The sequence below is a fragment of the Rhinopithecus bieti genome, unplaced genomic scaffold (genome assembly GCF_001698545.2).
Source record: "Rhinopithecus bieti isolate Rb0 unplaced genomic scaffold, ASM169854v2 scaffold_13577, whole genome shotgun sequence".
Lineage (NCBI taxonomy): Eukaryota > Metazoa > Chordata > Mammalia > Primates > Cercopithecidae > Rhinopithecus > Rhinopithecus bieti.
Genome location: NW_016807867.1, coordinates 503,857 through 526,903, shown reverse-complemented (window position 1 = coordinate 526,903; position 23,047 = coordinate 503,857). Strand labels below are relative to the sequence as shown.

The following is a 23,047-nucleotide window of genomic DNA, read 5'->3' as shown; positions in this document are numbered from 1 at the left end:
TCCCATATGACCCAGCCATCCCATTACTGGGTATATACCCAAAGGATTATAAATCATGCTGCTATAAAGACACATGCACACGTATGTTTACTGTGGCACTATTCACAATAGCAAAGACTTGGAATCAACCCAAATGTCCATCTGTGACAGACTGGATTAAGAAAATGTGGCACATATACACCATGGAATACTACGCAGCCATAAAAAAGGATGAGTTCGTGTCCTTTGTAGGGACATGGATACAGCTGGAAACCATCATTCTCAGCAAACTATTGCAAGAACAGAAAATCAAATATCGCATGTTCTCACTCATAGGTGGGAACTGAACAATGAGATCACTTGGACACAGAAAGGGGATCATCACACACCGGGTCCTATGGTGAGGGGTAGGGGAGGGATAGCATTAGGAGATATACCTAATGTAAATGACGAGTTAATGTGTGCAGCACACCAACAGGGCACATGTATACATACGTTAACAAACCTGCACGTTGTGCACATGTACCCTAGAATATAAAGTATAATTTTCAAAATCTTATGAAGATTAATATTCAGGTAGGAGCTCGAGAAGTTGCTGATTGTTGACAGATGGGGAGTGGACAGTGTGTTTCATTCACAAATTCGTTGTTCAACACAGCTTACTGCTTCTGCACCAGCAGCACTGACAAGAATGAGAATGACCTTCTGCGCTCGCAGGGTCCTTGTAGTGTCTGGTTAAACATCCCTGTTTTATAGATGAGGGGTCTGAGACTCAGGAGGGTTGAGTGACGGGCCCATATATCAGAGCTCACTCCTGTCCCCGGCCCTCTCCCCTGCCCCTCACTACAGGGGTGTGGACGCTGAGTGTGGCTAGGAAATGGGACTCCAGCTTGAATAGTGCATCACTAAATCTCTCAACATGCCGGCCCTGCCTGAGAGTTCATGAGGAGTTGATCATCCGCTGGCATCCTCAGAGTCAATGCCGAGGATGCAATATCCTTTCTCATGTCTCTACGGTCTCACACTTCCAAGTCTAATTGGAGAACCACCTTCGCTGGGCACTACATTGGATCCTGCAATCTGAACTCACCCAACTCCTTCCTCTGCTCTAATCAGACATTGTCAGGACTCAATGTTTTTGCTATTTGGTTTGATGATTGGTTTACTAGCTTATTCCCATCTCCCACTGAGACAGAGGACCAGAGAGAGGGCACGGAGAGTAGGCTCCACACACAGAGAGACCTTTTCTTTCACCAGTGTATCCAAAGCAGGGTGGCAGTGCCCAGCACACAGTAGGTGCTCAGCAGGATGCAGGTGAGTGAATTCTGACGTACAATGGTAGCCCCTAAACCCTCCACATAGGTGGCATGCTGCCATGGCAAGACACTTGGAGGGTGGTGGGGATACAGAAACGTTACAGAGCAAACACTTTGCTTTTACTTAAGACCGGACATTTACTATAAATGTAGGTGTTGGTCAGGATTTGTGGGCAGTTCAAATGTGCTCCATTGCCTCCCTGCCCACCCTCCATTGTCTTGGATTGGTAACTCATTCCCACCCACCCCTTCCCCGGCCTCCATCAGGGCCTTAATTCACTGGGAGCAGAACAAGTGACCTAATGCGCAAAAGAACGAATGAATAGATAGTACTATATAAAGCCTTCCTAAGGTTGGTCTGTCTGCTTTGATCAACTGATGTCAGGATCCAGAATCAGTGCTGAAGTTAAAACCAAGAACAAAATGTGGAGGCCATGGTGGGAGCCAGGGCTGGGAAGCTTGAGTGCAGCGCAAGTGGCCAGAAAACAAACCCAGAAAGATCAGGCTGCCCTGACAGATGCTTTCCATGGGAAGGAGGCTCAAGTACCCAGCAGATGAACTATGAGCTTCCTGCTTTTAGAATTTTCTTGTGATGAAGTTGGAACTGTACATTAGCCCCTTCATCGGTGGCGGGGGAGGTTTGTACTTGTTTGGAATAATCAGGTCCATGTGGCTGGGACCATGTACATGAGCACAATGGAAACATAGAGGCCAGAAAGCACGGCCCTGAAGGCTGGGGCAGCCCAGGTCCCGAGTTCCAGGGTTGCTGACTCTGCCAGGTGGGGGGCTGTGGGCGAGCTTCGCCCAGCTGTGCCTCCGCTGTGAAGCAGGAAGGCCTTTCCACCCCTGAAATTCTATGACTTACGTCCCAGTCACAAAAAGAGCTTCAGTGTCAAAGTAAAGGAATTTTCCCCCTTGGAAAGGCATTAGTTAATACGCACATGAACTGGAGTTGTTTAAAATATGTATGTGTGGCCGGGCGCGGTGGCTCAAGCCTGTAATCCCAGCACTTTGGGAGGCCGAGGTGGGTGGATCACAAGGTCAGGAGATCAAGACCATCCTGGCTAACATGGTGAAACCCCGTCTCTACTAAACATACAAAAAACTAGCCGGGCGTGGTGGCAGGCGCCTGTAGTCCCAGCTACTCGGAGGCTGAGGCCAGAGAATGGCGTGAACCCGGGAGGCGGAGCTTGCAGTGAGCCGAGATCGCGCCACTGCACTCCAGCCTGGGCAACACAGCAAGACTCCATCTCAAAAAAAAATAAATAAATAAAATAAATAAATAAATAAAATAAAATATGGTATGCTGTATATATTTATTGGTATATTTACTAGTAAAGCTTTTTACTAGCATATATTTACTAGTATTTTTACTTTTCAGCATTAGTTTTTTTCCCAATAATTAGGTAAAAAAAAAAAAATTTTAAAATCATTGTAATTCATGTAAGGCGGTTATTTATAAATACAATTTTTGGGCTGCTCATTAGAAAGTTTTAACAAGCACTCTGCTGCGCTTAATCCTGCTGCTACATCACAATATTTGGAATTGTGCTCAGAGTTTCTTCTGTGAGTACAGAAGTAGACTGTGCTGCAGAAACAAACATGTTCTTTCTGTTAGGTCTGACAAAGGACCTGATGATATTTTTGTTATAGAAAAAAATCCTCTTCTAGCTGGGTACAATGGCTTACCCCTGTAATTCCAACACTTCAGGAGGCTGAAGCAGGAGGATCACTTGAGTCCAGGAGTTTGAGACTAGTCTGGGAAACATTGCAAGATCTCATCTCTACTAAAAATTTTAAAAATTAGCTGGGTGTGGTGGTGCGCAACTGTAGTCCTAGCTACTTGGGAGACTGAGGCAGGTGGATGGCTAGAGCGTAGGAGTTCGAGGCTGCAATGAGCCATGTTTGTGCCGCTGCATTCCAGCCTGGGCAACAAAGCAAAATCCTGTCTCAAAAACAAACAAACAAAAACAAAAAACAAAACAAAAAAATCCCTCTTCTGCACCTTGGTTTCCTCATCTATAAAATTTGGAGGAATAGTGGATTTGAATCTGTTCACACCTAGGATGTAAAAGGTGGGATCCCACACACTCATTCTGCTTCTCTGTCCAGGGCCAACAGAGCAGCCAACTCTGCTGAATATCCCATGCAGTGGCCCTTTCTGCAACATAGGAGGCCTTCCCAAGCAGCAAGTAGGAGACCCAGGCATGAACAGACACTCTTTCCTAGCACCAACTGGCTGCCACCTAGCATTTCCCTGAGATGTTGAAAAGAATGGAGGGCCACACATATCCACAAGGATGTCCAATGGAGATGGTCTAAGGGCCCTCTTCCTGGGTACTTTAAGTTAAAACGGCTTTTTTTTTTTTGAGACGGAGTCTCGCTCTGTCGCCCAGGCTGGAGTGCAGTGGCCGGATCTCAGCTCACTGCAAGCTCCGTCTCCCGGGTTTACGCCATTCTCCTGCCTCAGCCCCTGAGTAGCTGGGACTACAGGCGCCCGCCACCTCGTCCGGCTAGTTTTTTGTATTTTTTAGTAGAGACGGGGTTTCACCATATTAGCCAGGATGGTCTCGATCTCCTGACCTCGTGATCTGCCCGTCTCGGCCTCCCAAAGTGCTGGGATTACAGGCTTGAGCCACCGCGCCTGGCCCTAAGTTAAAACGGCTTCCTACTGGCTTTGCAGAAATGCCATAATCTTCACGTTAACGATGGGAGGTAGTAACTTCCCCACTCGACAGAGGAGCCAATGGAAGCTCACAGAAGCTAGTAAGTAATAAAAATTCTAAATCGCCAAAGTTCTTCACAATGATTATCTTTTACTGTCAGAAATATGGGGTCCTTGCTGATGGGCCCTAGCACTTCTCTGCATGCCAGGTGCCATGCTGGAAACCTTGGATTCACTTACTCCTGGGAGCTGCAGTTAACCTCTGGGAGGCAGATACCAGAAAAGCTCCATTTCGCAGCAAGGTTTCTGCAGATACAGAACTTATCTTGCCTGTCAGTGTGGGTCATGGAAAAACTTACAGCTGAACAGACTGGGGATTAAATCCCCATTCTGCCCCAAAGTTGAGATTTCAACTTTTAAGCATCGATCAGTCATGTCATCTACAAAATGGGGACGAACATTTGGGTACCACAGTGAGGGGTACCTTACCCCGGACCTTGGAGAATAAAACTCATATGGACACTTCAAAGACAAGTGTAGAGAAGCCAAATTAAAGAAACAGAATGAGTCTCCAGCCAGGAAGATCCAAGGATTGCTTGACTGGGTATCTCCGGCACGTATTAAAAGTTGTAGTTAATCGTGTGTGTAATTTTAATGTGTCTCCCCTGCTAAGCTGTAAGTTCAGGGGCACAGGAACCCAATCCATCCTTCTCTACCTTTGTCCCGGGCACCTGGTCACATGACAAGCACTCAATAAATGAATGAACGAGATGGAGCTAAGGAAAGAATGTGTCAATCAGAGAGGTCAGCCAGGAAAATCCAGATAAATGAGGCTGATGTCACAGTACCATCCAAGCTCTGGCCAGAAGAGGACCTGCTGGCAAAGAGCCCGCTACTAATAATACAGATACCCTGCAGGTGTGTGCCCAGGCTGGTCATGCTCAAACACTCTGGGCCCTCGGGCTACTACTTGTAATAAGATGAATGAACTGGCCTCTGGGGTCACACCAGGTCTGTGAGCTGGTATGAGCTAATTCTGTCAAGGAATGAGCCTGCTCTTGCAATGTAGCCAGACCCGGGGCCACAGCAGGTAGGTCAGGCGAAGAGAGCTGCCCACTACATCTCTCTGGGCAGCCCACTGGCCACTAGATAGATGGTCCTTAAACCTCCGAGCTGCAGGATTTGCTGCTACTTTTATCTAGAATACCTACTTTGCAAGGTTTGGCTGCAAGGATGTAAATAATGAAAAAGACCAGCTCAAAGTGTGTGCTTAACAAACAGTGCCATGATTATTGCTCCTTAAGGCACACATCTCATCAATGACTGAGTCAGGATTCCACAAATAAAGATGTGCGGTTTTCTGTCCCATGGAGCTGACAATGAAGAGTGCAGATAAGGACCATGGTGAATCGAACAGGCTAAGTCTAGCAGATCTACAGCAGAAAGGGGAGGTCATGATGAGCAGGAAGTCCTGGGGTAGAGCTCATGGAGACGGTGGAAGATGAACACATGGCGAATCAGCACCAGTGGCCATATGGCCCTCCTTGGGGACAGTGGTCACATGTCTGTGGTGTGGCTGGCACAATGACCAAATGCCACAGCCAACATCCTATGATGCTTGACATCTTACACAGTGAACTGTCCTGCCTTTGATACTGGCGGCAGCCTGATGACAGACACCGGATGCATGAAAAGGCGAAGGGAGCATGAGGTCTAGATGCAGAGGAGGAAGGAACATGGGGTTTAGGGATGGCGATGAAGAGCGGAGGCTTTGCAAGGATGGACCCTCAGGTACTTACTTTTTTTCAGAGTAAAAGGAGGGGCTTGTTGATCTAGAGAGGGAAGCATTCCCCTGGCCTGTAGCTAGTTACCTAATCTCTGGTCCTGGGACCCTTTTGCTTTGATGTCTGTGGTGAGAGCTCCAGCTTGCTAGTCAGTTTCCAACCCCAAACCCAAGACGCAAGGGGGTGGGATGGGCACAGGGTTTGTTCCAATTCCTTCCTTGACCTACCTTTTTTCCAAAGGTTGGCATGGCCCCGTGCAATATGGTGGGCCCCGTGATGTTCTTGCTTTACAGTATTGGATAAGGTAACAAAATGTAGATTGAGAAAGAATAGGCGATAGGATGGGGACATACACGCACACACACAACGAGGAAGCTTTCTAGCTGAAAAGATAGTGGAACATCTTTTTATCATTCCAATGTACAAATACTGAATTTGCGGTGTCAAAGCAAGGCGACTTCTTGAAAATGGAAAGGATGACCACATTATGTACACGGGTGTGAGAACTTTTCACCCAGAGAACTACAAAGCATGCATGCATATACATACCCGACTTGGGTACTGTCGCGATATGGCAGCACTGAAAATATACTACAGAAGGATCTTCTGCCGCTGATAAGGACTATTCTAAAAAATAAAAAGAAGAACAAACAACAAACACACTAAATGCAAAGACTCAAGCTAAAAACCAAAATCTACAGCAATTAAGCATTCATGGCATTCATAGCAGTATCTGCATGCTCCCACCACCTCCTCTGGCAGATGGTATTCTGCTCTCCTTGCAAAATGCAACCCCAGCATGGCAGAAGTGGGCTGCCTCTCCCCATCCCAATATTAACATGTGAGACAACAGCAAGGGTCACTGATGAGTACACCTGCACCCCTTCTCCTGCAAGACCTGCTTGCTGTGGGCTGCACATGCAAGAGGGAGCAGACAGAGCTGAGTCCAGGGTGGCCAGGGCTGGGTGAGCAGTCATGCCACATTTAAACCACTGATTTCTCTTTTGCAGTAAACAATGCAAGAGCAATAGTGCCAGAAACTGTGAGCAGGAAAGACACTCAGAGGCCATTATGACCATTCGATTTTTCATCTGCTGGCAACATGTTAGGTTCTGAGAATAGATTAAGGGAACAATTACATAATCAGTCTTAGCCTCCATTCCTGCTATAAAGATACTACTGGAAACAGTTCTACATGATGGTCTTATGCAATCAAAAGCCACTTAAAAAAAAACATTAAAACAAAAACAAAAACCCTCAAAGCACTTATCCTGGCATCTGAGAGTAACTTTTGCCAAAGGGAACTGCTGATGAAAAACTGGAGAAATGAGTGGAAGAGATTTACAAACAACATTCTTTGTAGCACCAAGTCAATACACATCATATAAGGAAGCTTATTTCCTTTTGTCATCCTTTCTTTCGACAACCATAAGAAGACCAGGGAAAATGGCACTACTACATGCATCAGGGTTCGGGGATTTCAACTCTGTTGTAAAACTAAGAAATCAAATTGTCCTGGGATGGAGTCTAGTTCCCTGGCATGGCAAAGCAGGCCCTGTGTGTTCCGGTGTCTGTCTCTCCAGTTTCAACACCCACAGAATTTCCCCCTGATTTTACCATCCTACCCATGCTGAGGTACTGACAGCACCTCCACCTGAACAAAAAGTCTCACTGTTTTATACTTGTGTTCTTTGCATGCTATTTCTTCTGCCTATATGCCCCACCTTGAAACACCCAGTGAACTCCTATTCATTCTTCCAAACCTAGCTCAGAAGTACCCCCTCCACGGAGTGTTTCCTGCCCCTCTTCATGGAGTTACTTGTTCCCTTTTTGGTAACTGTCTCCAATTCCCCATTCACACGTCCAGGAGGGCACGGATGTGATCCACACTGCTAATCGTTTTCCTCCCTCCTTTACTAGAGGGTGAGTCCAGGCAGGGGTTTAGGGCGTGGTGGCCCCTCCGTCTATGTATGTGTATTAGATGGCACTGAAATGCAGTGTGGGCCTCAGAGCAGCAACACTTGAGTATCTGTCATGGGAGGGCAGGGCTGCAGGCGTCCTATGCAACCAAAAGCCACTTTTGGTGTCAATTCCATAGCAGTTCATATCCACAGTGGTTAATGGGATGGGACCAAAGTAACACACGCAGCTTCGAACACCAGCGTCACTTTTGTTTGACCTCGGTCAGCTTACTAACGCTTCTGAGCCTCATTCTGCCCTTCTAAAAAATGCAATAAAATTAGTAACTATCTTATTGGAAAGCTGTAAGAGTACATGAGTCCATACTCGGAGAACCCTCAGAATGGCAACTGGCAAATAGTACACACTCAACAAAACCATCTTTACTGCAGACGAGCTGCCTGGGTTAGGATTCAGGTTTTCCAGCCTAGTCCGTGGACTCAGAACCTCTTCAGACCTCTGTGCTAAATACCCAAGCCTGCTCAGACCTGAAAGGCTGTGCTGCCAGGAAGCTGAAAGACCCCATGCACGGGGTCTTTCTACATCAGCGTAGCATGAGATGTACACAGAGATGCTGCTGAAGGGAGATGCTGCCCATCAGATACCACAGGCCCTGATCCTGGTCACTGTTGAGGACAGAGCGTCATGTCCAGAGTGGACTGTCAAGGCCTAAAGGGCCAGGGGTTACATGAATCATGAGCACACCCTGCTGAACACCAGCCACGCTCCTTGGGCTCGCCTGCATGGAGCCCAGCAACAGAGCTTCTCATGCTGCAATGCCCTGTAAATTCACCTACAGAGACGTAACAGCCAATACTTATTAAGTATTGATTATGTGCCAAATTCTAAGTGCTTTAACTGATGAGGCACGTCAAGTCAGCGACGTACCAAAGGAGATGCACCAGCAGGGGGGCAGGGAGGAGACTGTAATTGGAACTTGAGTCCTTTACCACTACCAATGCCTTCCCACGTGACTGGGTACCCACGGACTTCTTGGATACTAATAAGTCTGCCTTCATCCACGTGTTCTAGGTTGGCTTTCCAGCCTGGCCTGTGGGTCACCATGCCCAGTGCAGGGAGGGGCAAGAGGGTGACAGATCACACATCCCTGACCTTGGAGCTGCTGGAGCCAGGGAGGACTGCTCAGCCTGGACCCCTCCCCAGATGGAAGGGCAGAGGCTCTCCACACCCTCACTGCCACTCCCTGCCATCTACCCAGGACAAAGGCCTGGAGTGACTCATTCCCGTGTCACTGGGCATCGATGTCCTCTGCAACACAGTGGTAGGAATGTGTTGAACAAACTCCACCGGTTTAGCGATGCTGCATTTTCGTCACTACTCATGCTAAGGTGTCCTTCCTTCCCACACACTAAACTTGTTTGGACGTTTTTAATAGAACAAGAAAATGAGAATAAAAATGTGAGTGCAATCCAAGTCTTCTTTCCAATCTTTCAGCCACGAGGTGCCTATCAGTAAATGGGCTGCTTGTTCTATTAAATGAGCACTCACTCTGGGTGGTCCGCACCATTATGTCTAGGAGATGCTGACAACATGCTACTCATTCCAGAAAAACATGTTATTTTACTGCATAGGTCAAGTTTAGCAACTATGAATATGGACTGTTTCTCAACAATTCCAGTAGGGTTGCTACTTTCCTGGTTGGCCAGTCTCAAGCGGCTGGAGGGAGGAAGAAGGGAGTAAGGCGTGTCACATCTTTGGGCTCTTCCCCTCCCTTCTCCAATCATTTCATGGACCCTCAGTTTCTGCAGGGGCCAGAGGAGGAATTCACAGCAGAGACCCGCACAGAGGCTCTGGCTCTGTAGCCGGTTTGCCAGTGGAGCTTCCAAGAACACATCATACGTGTTTCCTGAAGTAGTTCTGGCATCTGGGAGGGACTGCAGGTGTGAACCACAGCGGGCAAGTAGCAGCAAGTGATGGCTCCCGTCTTCTTGGCTTCTTACACTGGGAAACCTTGAAGAGCATGGTTCTGACAACACGTCCCCTGTGATCAACCGTTATGTTTAGAACCTGTGCGGTTCATGTGAATTTGCAGCTTTTCTCTTTATAAACATTACGGAAATGTTCACGGTAATGGAGATACACAAGAAAAGAATCAGATGTTTGCCTCCTGGAAGGTACATCTATTATCTGAGAAAGAGTTCAATCAGATGACATAAACAAGCACAGTCCACTTCCGCTGTCAGACGTTGACCCCCCTCACGTCTTTGCCTCCAACCTCGGCGGCTCTCTTCTCTGACGCCCAAATGGCATATGCAAAAAGCCCAAATCATTTCCTGTGACCTACAACACTTTACTTGGAGTTGAGATGACCAGAAAATATTACATGAAAGATGATGACTTCAAAAGAGGAATTAATTCCAGGGAGATGGATCTTTAAGGAATTAAAGGTCACATTTCCACATGAACATCTGCCAGAGAAAAAAATAGCAAAGGAAAACATTCCCTGGGGCTACAGCCCACATGGACAAAGCATCTTGGATACACAATGCTTCCTGAAACGTCCAGGGATCTTCATGAGTGCTCGGAAGCTGAAGGAGCACCGTCCACCTTTCTTCTTCATGCAGCCTCATTGCCACACTCTTCGCAAGGCGCTTCTGGTATGAGGGATCTTGCAGCTTCAGACCACAAAGCTTCCACAGCCACAATTAGCTCCCAAGACGCCAAGTGTCCAGAACAGCCAGGAGAGGCACAAGGACACCACCTAGGTGACAGAGCACCACAGACCACTTTTCACCAAATCTGCTTTTACCCCCCCAGCCCAGCACTGGCGATGTCTACAACGGCAACGTCTCTCACCAGCCAGGATCCTCAAGTATTTCCTCTTTTGCCAAAACACCAGAGGCCTGTTCTATTTCCAGCCCCCTGGGGAGTCTCTGTTGGTTGTGAGAAGGTCTCATCTCTTCCAGGTGAAATGTTCCATTACAACAGAAATATTCTCTTGAGGACATAAAAACAAGCAACTAACTCCAGGAGGCAGAGGAAAGAAAACCACATCTGCAGTAACGGGGGAGGTGAATACAGTGATGCCCAAACACAGCCCAGCAGTGTCCACAGCCCAGGGGTCTGTAATCGGCACTAGGCACACATGCAAAAATTCTGTGGCTCATTCCCTCCACACCCACGAGGCAAGAAAGAATACGCCTACAAAGCTGATGTTCTGGGTTCAACTGTGCTCCCCAAATGACATGTTGAAACCCTAAGCCCCAGGACCTGCGGTTGTGGCCTTATTTGTAAACACAGTAGTCCCCCTTATCCATACGGGATGTGTTCCAAAACCCGCAGGGGATGTCTGAAACCACAGATAGCACTGACGCCTGTATGTACTATGTTTTTTCCTTTGCAATCACTTCATATAGGGCAGGTAGTGAGACCATGTAGATATGCTGGACTAAGGGCTGACTCATGTCCCAGATCAGAGTGGGAGGGCAAGAGATTTCGCCATGCTACTCATGCAATCGAGCACTTACGAATTGTTGGTGGAATTTTCCATTTAATATTTTCAGACCATGCAGTTGACTGTGGACAAGAAGGGATTGCTGCAGTGTCTTTGCAGATGTTATCAAGTAAGGATGAGGTCCTACTGAGTCAGAGTGGGCTTTCAATCCAATGGCTGGTGTCCTTACAAGGGGCAAGAAATTTGGAGACACCTAGACACACACAAAGGGAAGAAGGCCACCTGATGGTGGAGACAGAGACGGGAGCGATGCAGCTACAAGCGCCAAAGACACCAAGGCTCGCCAACACCACCGGAAGCTGGAAGAGTCGAGAGCTGATTCTTCCCTTGGGGCTGAGGGAATATGGCCCGGAGCTTTCAGTCTCCAAAACAGGGAGAGAACCCCTTGTTGTTGTCTTAATCACCCAGTTAGTGGCACCTTGTGGCGCAGCCCTGGAAAGGGACACAGATCTCCCTGGCATGGCTCTGGGCCACACGCCCCAGCTCAGCAGGTCCTCTGCACACCACACCATGAGCACTGTGCACAGAGACGGTGAAGCAGTAAAGGCCAACGTCCGGAGACAAATAAATATTATGAAATCTGGAAAACCCGTTCTCTTCCCAGCTCCACTCTGACCCCTTTTCCCACAGTCGTTCCTTCCTCCTCTCACAATGCTTCATTAAAAACTGGAAGAGGGGGACCTGACCCGTTTCCGTCTCTTCTGAAGGGCTGGCAATGGCATAATGAGAGTTGAATGAAAACACCACCACCAACAACAAAATGTTCTTGTTTACTCTATTTAAATGCTCATGAGCTACTGGGGGGACGTTTTCCTCCTTAGGAACGCCTCCCCTCACTGTTGGATGTGCCTCATCTGGGTACAAGGGCAAAGTGGAGAATCGGTAGGGGCCCCAAGAACATTCTCCACAGAGCGATCTGTTCCCTTCTGACTGGAGTTGGAAGGAGATGCTATTCCAGGGCAGGAGCTGGGAAGAAGGGGTCTCATGGACAAGAAGGCACTAGAACAAGGAGCCTGAAAGTGCCCAGGAGGCCTAGGAGGCACCATGGGATTCTAACAGGTGGGAATAGGAGGAAGAGAAGCACGGCTTAACCCTGTGAAGTGTGGAGCTGCACAAGGTGTCTGGAGCCAGGGAACTGGGGGACATGAGTTAAATAGTCTGATGCATCTGAGAATCTGTGCTAAGTAGCCCACAAATGCCACATGGTGGTACTGTTACTGGTGGAGGCATTAGTCTTCTCTTCATTGACTATGACTGCCACCTCCACCACCACACTTCCATGACCACAAGATCACTGCTACCACAGTGCAGGACAGGCCTCCCCACCTGCTAAGAAGGCACACCTTATCCTACAGTCTAGGGAGTGGCAAATTTCTGATAAACAAGTTATATAATCTTCCTCTCCTCCTCCCTCCCTCCCTTACACAAATATTTTCTGAGCACTTAATCCATGCCAGACATTGTACTAGGTGCTGGGGATCTGATGATGAATGGCCCAGCTAAGAACGCCCTCCTTGCAAAGCTTAGGGGTGGTTGGGAGATACCTCCACGCAGAGGTGTAAGTTCTCTGATGGGCAGTAGGGGGCGCTACTGAGCATACAGGAAGAATAACCCAGCCTAAAGGAGGCAAGGTGGATCCCTGGAGCAAGTGGTAACTGAGACCTCAGGGATAAGTGGCAACCAGTCTACAGTGAGACGATATGCTGGTGGGAAAACTAGCATGAGTCAGGTTGGGAGAAAGAGCATATTCAAGGAACTGAGTGAATAATAAATGTTCACGGACCTCCACGTGCCTGACTCACCAGTGTTTCCACTCCCCTCTGTACAACCCTTTGACCAACACCCCTGACTCACGCAAAACTCAGGCTGGTAGGCTGTCTGCCACCAACCCCCACCGAGTTGTGCACTTACTAAGGGTCACTTACATATGGCCCAATCCTGTTTATGTCAGTTGTATTATTATTTATATTTGCACTTATTTATTGAAGATTGTGCACTGCTGGGCACCGTGGCTCACGCCTGTAATCCCAGAACTTTGGAAAGCTGAGGTGGGAGATCACATGAACTCAAGAGTTCGAGACCAGCCTGAGCAACATAATGAGACCTTGTTTCTACTAAGAATCAAAAAAATTAGCTGGGTGTGGTGGCACACGCCTGTAGTCCCAGCTACAAGAGGCTGAGGTAGGAGGATCACTTGAGCCCAGGAGTTCAAGGCTTCAGTGGGCTATGATTGTGCCACTGCATTCCTGGGTGACAGAGCAAGACCTCGTCTCTTTTTTTTTTTTTTTTGAGACGGAGTCTTGCTCTGCCGCCCAGGCTGGAGTGCAGTGGCCGGCTCTCAGCTCACTGCAAGCTCCACCTCCTGGGTTCACGCCATTCTCCTGTCTCAGCCTCCCGAGTAGCTGGGACTACAGGCGCCCGCCTCATCGCCCGGCTAGTTTTTTGTATTTTTTAGTAGAGAGGGGGTTTCACCGTATTAGCCAGGATGGTCTCGATCTCCTGACCTCGTGATCCGCCCGTCTCGGCCTCCCAAAGTGCTGGGATTACAGGCTTGAGCCACCGCGCCCGGCCGACCTCGTCTTAAAAAATAAAAATAAAAATAAAAGTGTGCGCACAAACTAAAGAATGTGGAAAATAAAGAGAAATGTTGTTAAAATTTTTTGTTTAATACTGGATGTGTTAAAAAATATTCACACAAGGCAAGTCATTAAACAAAAAAAAAACCTGCAGTTGAAATAGGTATGAGCAAGACTGCAAAAGATTAGGAAAAAATTGTAAACATCCAAACAGATTTTGCACTCAGATTCTTGGGCCACTTTCGTGAAGTCCCATGTGGACATCCCAGCAATGGCTGGGGACAACGAGGACATAAGGAAGTCGATGCCACAGACAGACTCTGATCTGTGGACCCCACACAAAGGAAAGGCACGGCATGAAAAGCTGCAGAATGGACCATCACTCACTGGCTTAAATGCCAGCACAACATCTTAGCTGTGCAGGAGACTTCTGTGGGTATTTCCTGCGGCATTTACTAACCTTTTCCCCTAACCCAGCGATTACTGTGAATAATTCAGCAGAGCTGAGGGTGGCATGGGGGAGAAGCGTTAGTCCAACTGTGAGGCCGGCTGGAAAAAGGCCTCCTGAGCCCTGTGGGAAAGTCAGGGTTTGGGAGTCCCCAGCTTAAGGTAGGGATTGCAGCCATGGCATGGAGGAGGAGCACTCACAGGAGTGGAGTGGGATGAGGAGCGAGGAGGGTCTGGGACCGGGCGGGAGGAAGGTGGGCAGGGAGGAAGGCAGACGGTGTCACATGGGCAGAAAAGCTCTCCGAATCAGAGCACCACAAACTGGGTGGCTTAAACAACAGAAATGTATTGTCTCACAGTTCTGGGGGCTAGAAGTCCAAGATCAAGGTGTCAGAAGGCCCACGCTCCATTTGAAGGCACTGGGGAGGGTCTGCTCCAGGCCTCTCTCCCAGCTACTGGTGGCTCCACGGCTTGTGGCAGCATCGTTCCAATCTTCACATAGCATTCTCCCCGTGTGCCTCTGTGCTCCAGTTTTCCCTTACTTCAACAGACTGGGGCTTTTGCTCTGTCACCCAGACCAGAGGGCAGTGCCATGATCTTAGCTCACTGCTGCCTTGAATTCCTTTGCTCAAGTGATCCTCCTGCCTCGGTCTCCCAAACTGCTGGGACTATAGATGTGAGCCACGACACCTGGCTTCAATTTCCTCTTTCTATAAGGATATCGGTCGTATTGGATTAGGGCCCACCCTACTCCAGTATAACCTCATCTTAGCGAATTATATCTGCCACAACTCTGTTTCCAAAGAAACTCACATTCTGAGGTACAAGGAGTTAGGACCTCAACACAGGAATTTTGGGGGCTAAGGTAAAGGGAGAACAAGAGGAGTTTGATGTCACAGAAGTGAGAATGTCCGGCCAGGCTTGGTGGCTCAAGCTTGTGATCCCAGCACTTTGGGAGACCGAGGTGGGCAGATCACCTGAGGTCAGGAGTTCAAGACCAGCCTGGCCAACACGGTGAAACTCCATCTCTACTAAAAATACAAAAATTAGCTGGGCGTGGTGGCAGACACCTATAATCCCAACTACTTGGGAAGCTCAGGCAGGAGAATCATTTGAACCCAGGAAATGGAGGTAGCAGTGAGCCAAGATCATACCACTGTACTCCAGACTGGGTGACAGAGGGAGACGCTGTCTCAAAAAAAAAAAAGAAGTCAGGAAGTCCTTTTGGAATCCATCCCCTCCCCTCCTGCTCAGCCAGAACAGCCCTGGTAGCTGCATCCTGAAGTGTGGTCCAGCCCTGAGTCATCTGCTAGCTATAATTACTGTTTTCTTCTCAACGTGTTGCAGACCAATGGTGGAGACCAAGGACTGACGTCTCCTCTGGGCTCCCAGGCCAAGCAGAAGATTAAAACAGAACCGCCGATAGGGTTTGGCTGTGTCCCCACCCAAATCTCATCTTGAATTGTAGCTCCCATAATTTCGACGTGTTGTAGGAGGGGCCCGGTGGTAGATAACTGAATCATGGGGACGGTTTCCCGAATACTATTCTGGTGGTAGTGAATAAGTCTCATGGGATGTGATGGTTTTATAAGGGGAAACCCCTTTTGCTTGGCTCTCATTGTCTTGCCTGCCGCCATGTAAGATGTGCCTTTTGCCTTCTGCCATGATTGTGAGGCCTCCCCAGCCCTATGGAACTGTGAATCCATTAAGCCTCTTTCACTTTTTTTACTCAGTCTCAGGTATGTCTTTATCAGCAGCGTGAAAACGGACGAATACAACCGCCAAGGGAAGGTTCTGTCCAATCTGAAACAATTTCCAACTCTTGTACCTTTCCTCTGTGATTGCTTTTACTTCTTCAAATCAAACTGGTGGAAAAGCAGCAACAAGTACCTGCAGGCTATGAGCTTTTCAGTCGCAAACATGTACATAAGCGCGAGGCACGGAGCACAGCTGCTATTGACTCTATTGACTGAAAATCATTTATCTCAAAAGCCTCGTGCAGCACTACAGAAGCAGCCAGCCTCACCTCCATGCTGTTTAAAGAGGCATGAATAATAAAACCAGGTGTGTGTGGTGCTGACCCAGTACACCGCCGGGAACTGGGCACCAGCATTCTCAGTGCCAAGTGACTGCCCTGCATGCCAGCTCCTCTCTCTGCTCCCTCCACTTAGTGCCAGGCAAATAAAGCCACAGAAATGCAATGGTCAGTCAGACTTGTGAGCAGCTCTGGGGGCCATCTCACTGAAGGAAGAGCCTAGAACTGGAGCCCCAGTGAGGTCTGGGGAGTCCTGGAGGCTTCCTTAGGCTGTCCACTCCCTGTCCCCTAGACTGGGGTTTTGTTAAGAACTGATCATCAACACCGATGATGACGAGGATAAAGATGTTCCTGTCGTCTTCTGCCACTGAGGGGTTGGCAGGTGCTAGCCTTTTCACAAAAAACAAAATCACCGAGAAGAAAAAAAGCCAGCCCAGGAAACGGTCCGTGTTGCAAGGTGCCTCAGAGAAAATGCCCGACTTCTATCAAATTGGATGGGTTCATTTCAGGGAGAAAAAGCAATGACATTTTTCTTTTTTCAAAAAGGCCAGTCTGGGGCTGGTAACGAGCCGTTTTATTTTTTGAAACATGCCACTTCCTCCAAGTCGTTTTTCAAACTAAATTAGGCTGACAGCTTGGAACTGATGAGATCACAAACAAGGTCTTAATTTAGTTATGACCCATCCCCTCTTTCCCTCCAAAACGTTTTGGTGCAACAAGGAAAGGCTCCAGCTTGACTTCAGTCACTGTACTTTTACCATCTTCCTTTAAAATGCAGATAAAGGGTGCTGAAGTCTTTTACGTGTTTTTGTTTTGTTTTAACGTTATCCTATTGAGTTCATACTTTAAAGAGAAAACACTCTGGCTCAGTTCTTTATCCACTCCCATCTCAAATCCTTTTACATCTCTTTGAAAATTCCTCCCAAGGGAGGAGATAGCTCAGTCAACTCACTGCTGAGGACATTTCTCTACCTGTTCACAATGAGATGATTCTCGAAGCAGACCCAGGAGGAGGCACTTCCAGGGTATATGAAGCAATCTCCTGCATGCCATGCCAACATTCAACACCCAGATGACTTCAAAAGGACACCCAGTAAAGCCCACGCAGGCACGTGACAGAGGGAGGAGACACCCACGTGAAACGAGGGCTCTGTCGTTCTTCAAGACAGAGGTTTATGAGTCTCAAGAACTGTGAGCACCAAGAGGAAAGGTCCTTTCTTAACAGGACCATGAGGGTCACTAGACATAAATGTCACAAAAGTCACTGACTGTCTCCAGTCTTTTTTTTTTTTGAGACGGAGTCTTGCTCTGTCTCCCAGGCTGGAGTACAGTGGCACAATCTTGGCTCACTGCAAGCTCTGTGCCCCTGGGTTCACATCATTCTCCTGCATCAGCCTCCCAAGTAGCTGGGACTACAGGCGCCCACCACCACGCCGGGCTAATTTTTTGTATTTTTAGTAGAGACTGGGTTTCACTGTGTTAGCCAGGATGGTCTCGATATCATGACCTCGTGATCCACCCACCTTGGCCTACCAAAGAGCTGGGATTACAGGCGTGAACCACCGCGCCCAGGAGGTTTACTACAGATCTCTTATATTTTATTTCTCTTCATTTTGGAGAGTGAGGATCTCGCTCATGTTCCCTAGAGCGGGGGTGAGTGGCTGGATCTCAAACTCATGCAGCATCCGCCTCCGGGCTTATTAACACATTCTCCTGCCTCAGCACTCTCGAGTAGATGCTGGGCTACATTAGCCGACCCAGCCACCTTCGCCCGGCTATGTCTATTTATTTATTTTTAATATTTTTATGTTAGTTTTAGTAGGCAACGGTTTTCACGTGTTATGCCAGGATGGTCTCGATCTCCTGACTCGTAGATCCGCCGTCTCGGCTCCGCCAAAAGTGCTTGGGATTACGGCCTTGAGTGAGCCACCGCGCCCGGCCAAGTGTCTCCAGTCTTTATGCTCAGAATCCCAGCTGTCCTTCGGATGAGTCAGTCCTTCCTAGCCAGCAATGAGCGAGGCTGTGTAAATGTCTGTCATCTTCAAAGGTGTATCTAATGGCCGGGAACTGAGATTTGTCTTCACTTCTGTTTAGTCTCCACTCTGCGGCACAGAGTAGGGTTCTCAGTGAAGATGCAGGTTAGAGCCCATGGCGACTGGCTCTCCTCTTATAATAAGCAGCAGCTTCCACTTGCCAACTGCCCTCCTCAGCAGGAGGTTCAAAGGCCCGTTCCAGATGCTGTGGCATTGGGCCGCCAGCCACGGCTCTTCTTTGACAAAAGGCTTGCTCAGACATTTGTGACCAGCTTTTCAAAAAGATCTTGAGTTGCTTTTGAACTTCATATCAAAATTAACTCTTTTAGAGGACAATACCCACCCACTCTCTTTCTACAGGAAAGATAAGGTTATCAAAATGACCCGCAATGCCCATCCCTGACTTCTGGTTACCCAGAGCGATTGTGTTCCAAGGCGAGTCACATCACTTGCACCTCTGCTCGGCACGCTGCGTGGCTCCCACCTTGCTCACAACCAGACGGACCTTCGCGGTCACCACCGACTTCTCAGAGCTCATCTCGCCTTCCTTCCCCTCGCTCACCTCCACCATGTGGGTTTTCCTACAGTTCCTCAAACACCCCCCGTCCCTTCCGCCTCAGTGTCTACAGGACTGCTGTTCCATCAGGGCGAATGTGCTTCCCCACTGGGATAGCCCCAGGGCTGGCTCCCTCACCTCCCTCACACCTCCGCTCCCAGGTCTCCCCATCGCCCTAGAGTGTCCTTCCCCACCTCTGGCTGCCTCAGTCTCTCTCCATGGCACATCATCTCATCTTTCACCTGTGCACGTTTATCATTTCCCTCCCTATTGGGATGTAACCTGTTTTATTCATGGATACATCCCAATAGTCACAGACTAGGTGCCAGCAAACATGTGTGGGGTGGGCTAAGGACGTACGTTCCTACAGTGCATGTAGTCAAGGAACTGCCTTATTATTGGGCACCTTGTATCGGGGGAGTCATTAAGCAATAATTCCTCTTGCCCTAAACCCCGGTAACCTCTTATCTACTTTCTGTCTATAGGGACTATTCTGGTTATTTCATCTAAATGGAGTCACACGACACGTGACCTTTTGTGACTGGCTCATTTCACTCAGCTTATTTTCAAGGTTCATCACAATTCCTTCCACAAAGTCCACTGCCGGGCACCATCCTAATACACATCTAGCTTCCTATGACATGACATGCATGCTGATGGCAGCACCACCGATGGGATCTGCCCTGGTTGGGTGCAAAGGCAACACCAGCCTTCCATGATACTAGCCTTCCATCCGGACAAGCTAAATTAGCTCCCTCTGTATTGGCATTGCATTGTGAGCTTGGGGTGGAACACACTGTCCTTAATGCCAAGATATTTTTCATGTGTACTAAAAAATCTATATTCTGTGCTATAATCAATAGTCCACCTGAATTACATTTATCCTTGCTCAGTTTAATCTCGGTGGACTGGCTCTAGCATTTCCAGTGAATGAAGTATCTGGATCTTGGTTCTCACCTGTAATGCTCCTTCCTGCTTCTGCTCTCCCTGCTTTTAGCTTTCCACATGGCTGACAACGAGGCTTCTGGGCCTTTACTCCAATCACTGTCTGCACTGCAGGAGATAACGCTGGCGGGAATGGGAATACCACGTGCTGTTCTACTCAAACTTGCCCTCAGGCTGATGATGATCAGCTGACAAATTTCAGCCACCTGCAGAAACTCCAGCTTCATAGTCACCCGGCCCTTCTCACCACTCTTATCTACAAGGACATGCGATAGTGAGGACATTTTGATGCAATCTAGAAATGTAACGTCCAGGCACCTCCTCACTTTACTAACCAAGTTATTCCATCAATGAGGAATTGAAGCTGATGGGACATGACCTTTTCTTAGTGAACTCATGTTGACTGCTAGCAACCTCCACACAAACCATCTGTTCTCAAACTCTGCTAAGCATCAGCTCTAGGCTTGCCAGTCTATGATTATTAAAATCTACCCTCTCCCGGCCGCACGGGTGGCTCACACCTGTAATCCCAGCACTTTGGGAGGCTGAGGCGGGCGGATCACGAGGTCAAGGAATCGAGACCTTCCTGGCTAACATGGTGAAACCCCGTTTCTACTAAAAAAGTACAAAAAAATTAGCTGGGCATGGTGGCAGGTGCCTTTAGTCCCAGCTACTCGGGAGGCTGAGGCAGGAGAATGGCATGAACCCGGGAGGCAGAGTTTGCGGTGAGCCGAGATTGCGCACTTCAGCCTGGGCGACAGAGCAAGACTCCATCTCAAAAAAAAAAATCTACCCTCTCCGATTACCCTCACACTTTTTTCCACTGAAAGCCAACTTTTGCCTGGTATCAGACTTAGAACTTTGTTCATTCTCCATGGCACTTTAAAGATCATTTGTATTTCCAAATTCTTTCTATTCTCCAGGATCTAGCCCCGATGACTTAAAAGGCCTCTCTGTTTATTCAACAAATACTTGCTGAGTGCCTACTGTGTGCCTGGCACGTGGCTTTGTTTAGAGTCTACACTTCCAGTTCTACTTGGTAAGGAAGTTAAAAGCAGGCAGCAGCTGACATCTGCTGACCCTGTGCCATCATTCCAGGAAATTCGCCATCCTTTCCCTTCCACTTCCGAGCATGGTCTTAATAGTAACAGCCTATGCTATTACTGGTGTTTCATTTTATTGTGGGAAAAATATACATATATAAAACATAAAATGCCATTTAATCAGTGTGCAATTCAGTGTCATTAAGTGCATGCACAATGTTGGGCAACCATCATCACTGTGTATTTCCAAAACTTTTCCATCACCCCTAACAGAAACTCTGTACTCATTTCACACTAATTCCCTCTTGCCCTAACCCCTGGTAACCTCTCACCTACCTTCTGTCTCTATGGACTATTCTGGATATTTCAATTCAATGGAGTCATATGACATTTTGTGACTGGCTCATTCAACTCAGCTTATTTTCAAGATTCATCCACATTGTAGCATGTGTCAGTACTTATTCCTTTTCATGGCCGAATACTATTCCATTGTATGGATATACCATATGGTCTATCCACATATCTGCTGAGACTCTGGGGTTGTTTCCACCTTTTAGCTATTGTGAATAACACTGCACTGGTGTATAATATATCTGTTTGAATACCTATTTCAATTCTTCTGGGTATACAACTAGCAATTAATTGCTAGGTAATTACTTACAATGAGCAATTAATTAATTGTATGGTAATTTTATGTTTAACTTTTTGAAGAACCACCAAACTTTCCCACAGTGTCTGTACCATTTTATATTCCGTCAGCAATGCATGACAGTTCCAATTTTATTTTCTTCTTAACAATCTTGAGCTCACCTAGACTTTAACCTCCCTCACCCCATTCTTGTAAGTTTGCTTAAGCCATTTTAAAAATTAATCCTTGGCCTTAAGCTAATGATTTTTTAAAAATCAGAATGCAAGAGGGAATTTTCTCAAAGACCACCATGACACACTATCTTACTGCATATGGATTTTTCTCTCACATTCTCGTCAATGGAGAGAATGAACTTTGCAATCTGATGCCTGGATGATGAATTCTACTTCCTCCTCTCTAGCTGTGAGCTCCAGTTTCCTCCTCTGTAAACTCGGATCATCAGTGTTTTCGTTTTCTACAGTTGCCGAACAAACTGCCACAAAGTTAGTGACTTAAAACAACACAAACGTATTATCTTACAATTCTAGAGGTCAGAACTTGGAAATGGGACTCATGGAGCTAAAATCGAGGTGTTAGCAGAGGTGGTTCCCATGGGAGGCTGTAGGGAGAACTGGCTTTCTTGCCTCTTCCAGATTCTTAGTGGCTGCCCGCATTTCTTGGTTTATGGCTTCATCCTCCATCTTCAAAGCCAGCAAAGCCGGAGGAGTCTTTCTCCTATTGCATCACTCTGACACTGACGATCCTGCCTCTTTCTTCCACTTTTAAGGGCTCTGTAATTATACTGAGGCCACATGAATAATCCAGGATAAACCCCCATTTACAGATCCGTTCATTTGTGCCTTAGTTCCCCTTTGCCATGTAACCTAACACAGCCACAGGTCCCGGGGATGGGACGTGGACATCTCTGAGGGCCGTTACTCTGCCTGCCACAAGACAGTAATGCCCTACTCAGATTGTTTCAAGGATTATTTGTATTTCTAAACTCTTTCCATTCCTCGAGATCTAGTCCTGAAGACAAACTCACTTAAAAGGCATCTCATTTATTTGATGAACACCTACTGAGTTTTGAGTTAATGAAACAAAGCATGTTTGTATTTTGGGTGTTTTTGTATTTGCTTTTGTTTTTGAGACAGGGTCTTGCTCTGTTGCCCAGGCTGGAGTGTAGTGGTCTGATCTTGGCTCCATCCCCCAAACTCAAGTGATCCTCCCACCTCAGCCTCCCTAATAGCTGGGACCACAGTCGTGCACCACCATGCCTGGGCTGCCCAGGCTGGTCTCAAACTTCTGAGCTCAAGCGATCTGCTTGACTCAGCCTCCCAAAGTGATGCGATTACAGGTGTGAGCCACCACACCTGGCCTGAGACAATGCATGTTAAACACTTAGAGCCTGGCTGGCATCCAGCAAGCACTCAATCAAGGCATCTATTATCATCTTATCCTCATAACTTTATCTTCTGGAAATATGCTCCAAGCCAGAAGAAATTACTTCTTAGTCTGAACTTTCTGCGACTGTGTCCCTAAAATTCAGAGTTCCTTTCCAGCTATGAAATCCAGCATGACCTCCCTCCGGGTCCTGAGGACTGGC

General features: G+C 47.6%; 1 protein-coding gene across 1 annotated transcript in view; it reads right to left on the bottom strand.

Annotated features, from left to right (window-relative positions):
* Positions 1–23,047, bottom strand: part of CABLES1 (Cdk5 and Abl enzyme substrate 1) — a gene marked incomplete at its 5' end in the record, with an annotated part of 128,452 nt that overhangs the window by 40,159 nt on the left and 65,246 nt on the right. Inside the window, one exon of the mRNA XM_017883980.1 lies at positions 6,294–6,371. Within this exon, the coding sequence (XP_017739469.1) occupies positions 6,294–6,371 (78 nt within the window). The remainder of the gene's footprint in view (positions 1–6,293; positions 6,372–23,047) is intronic.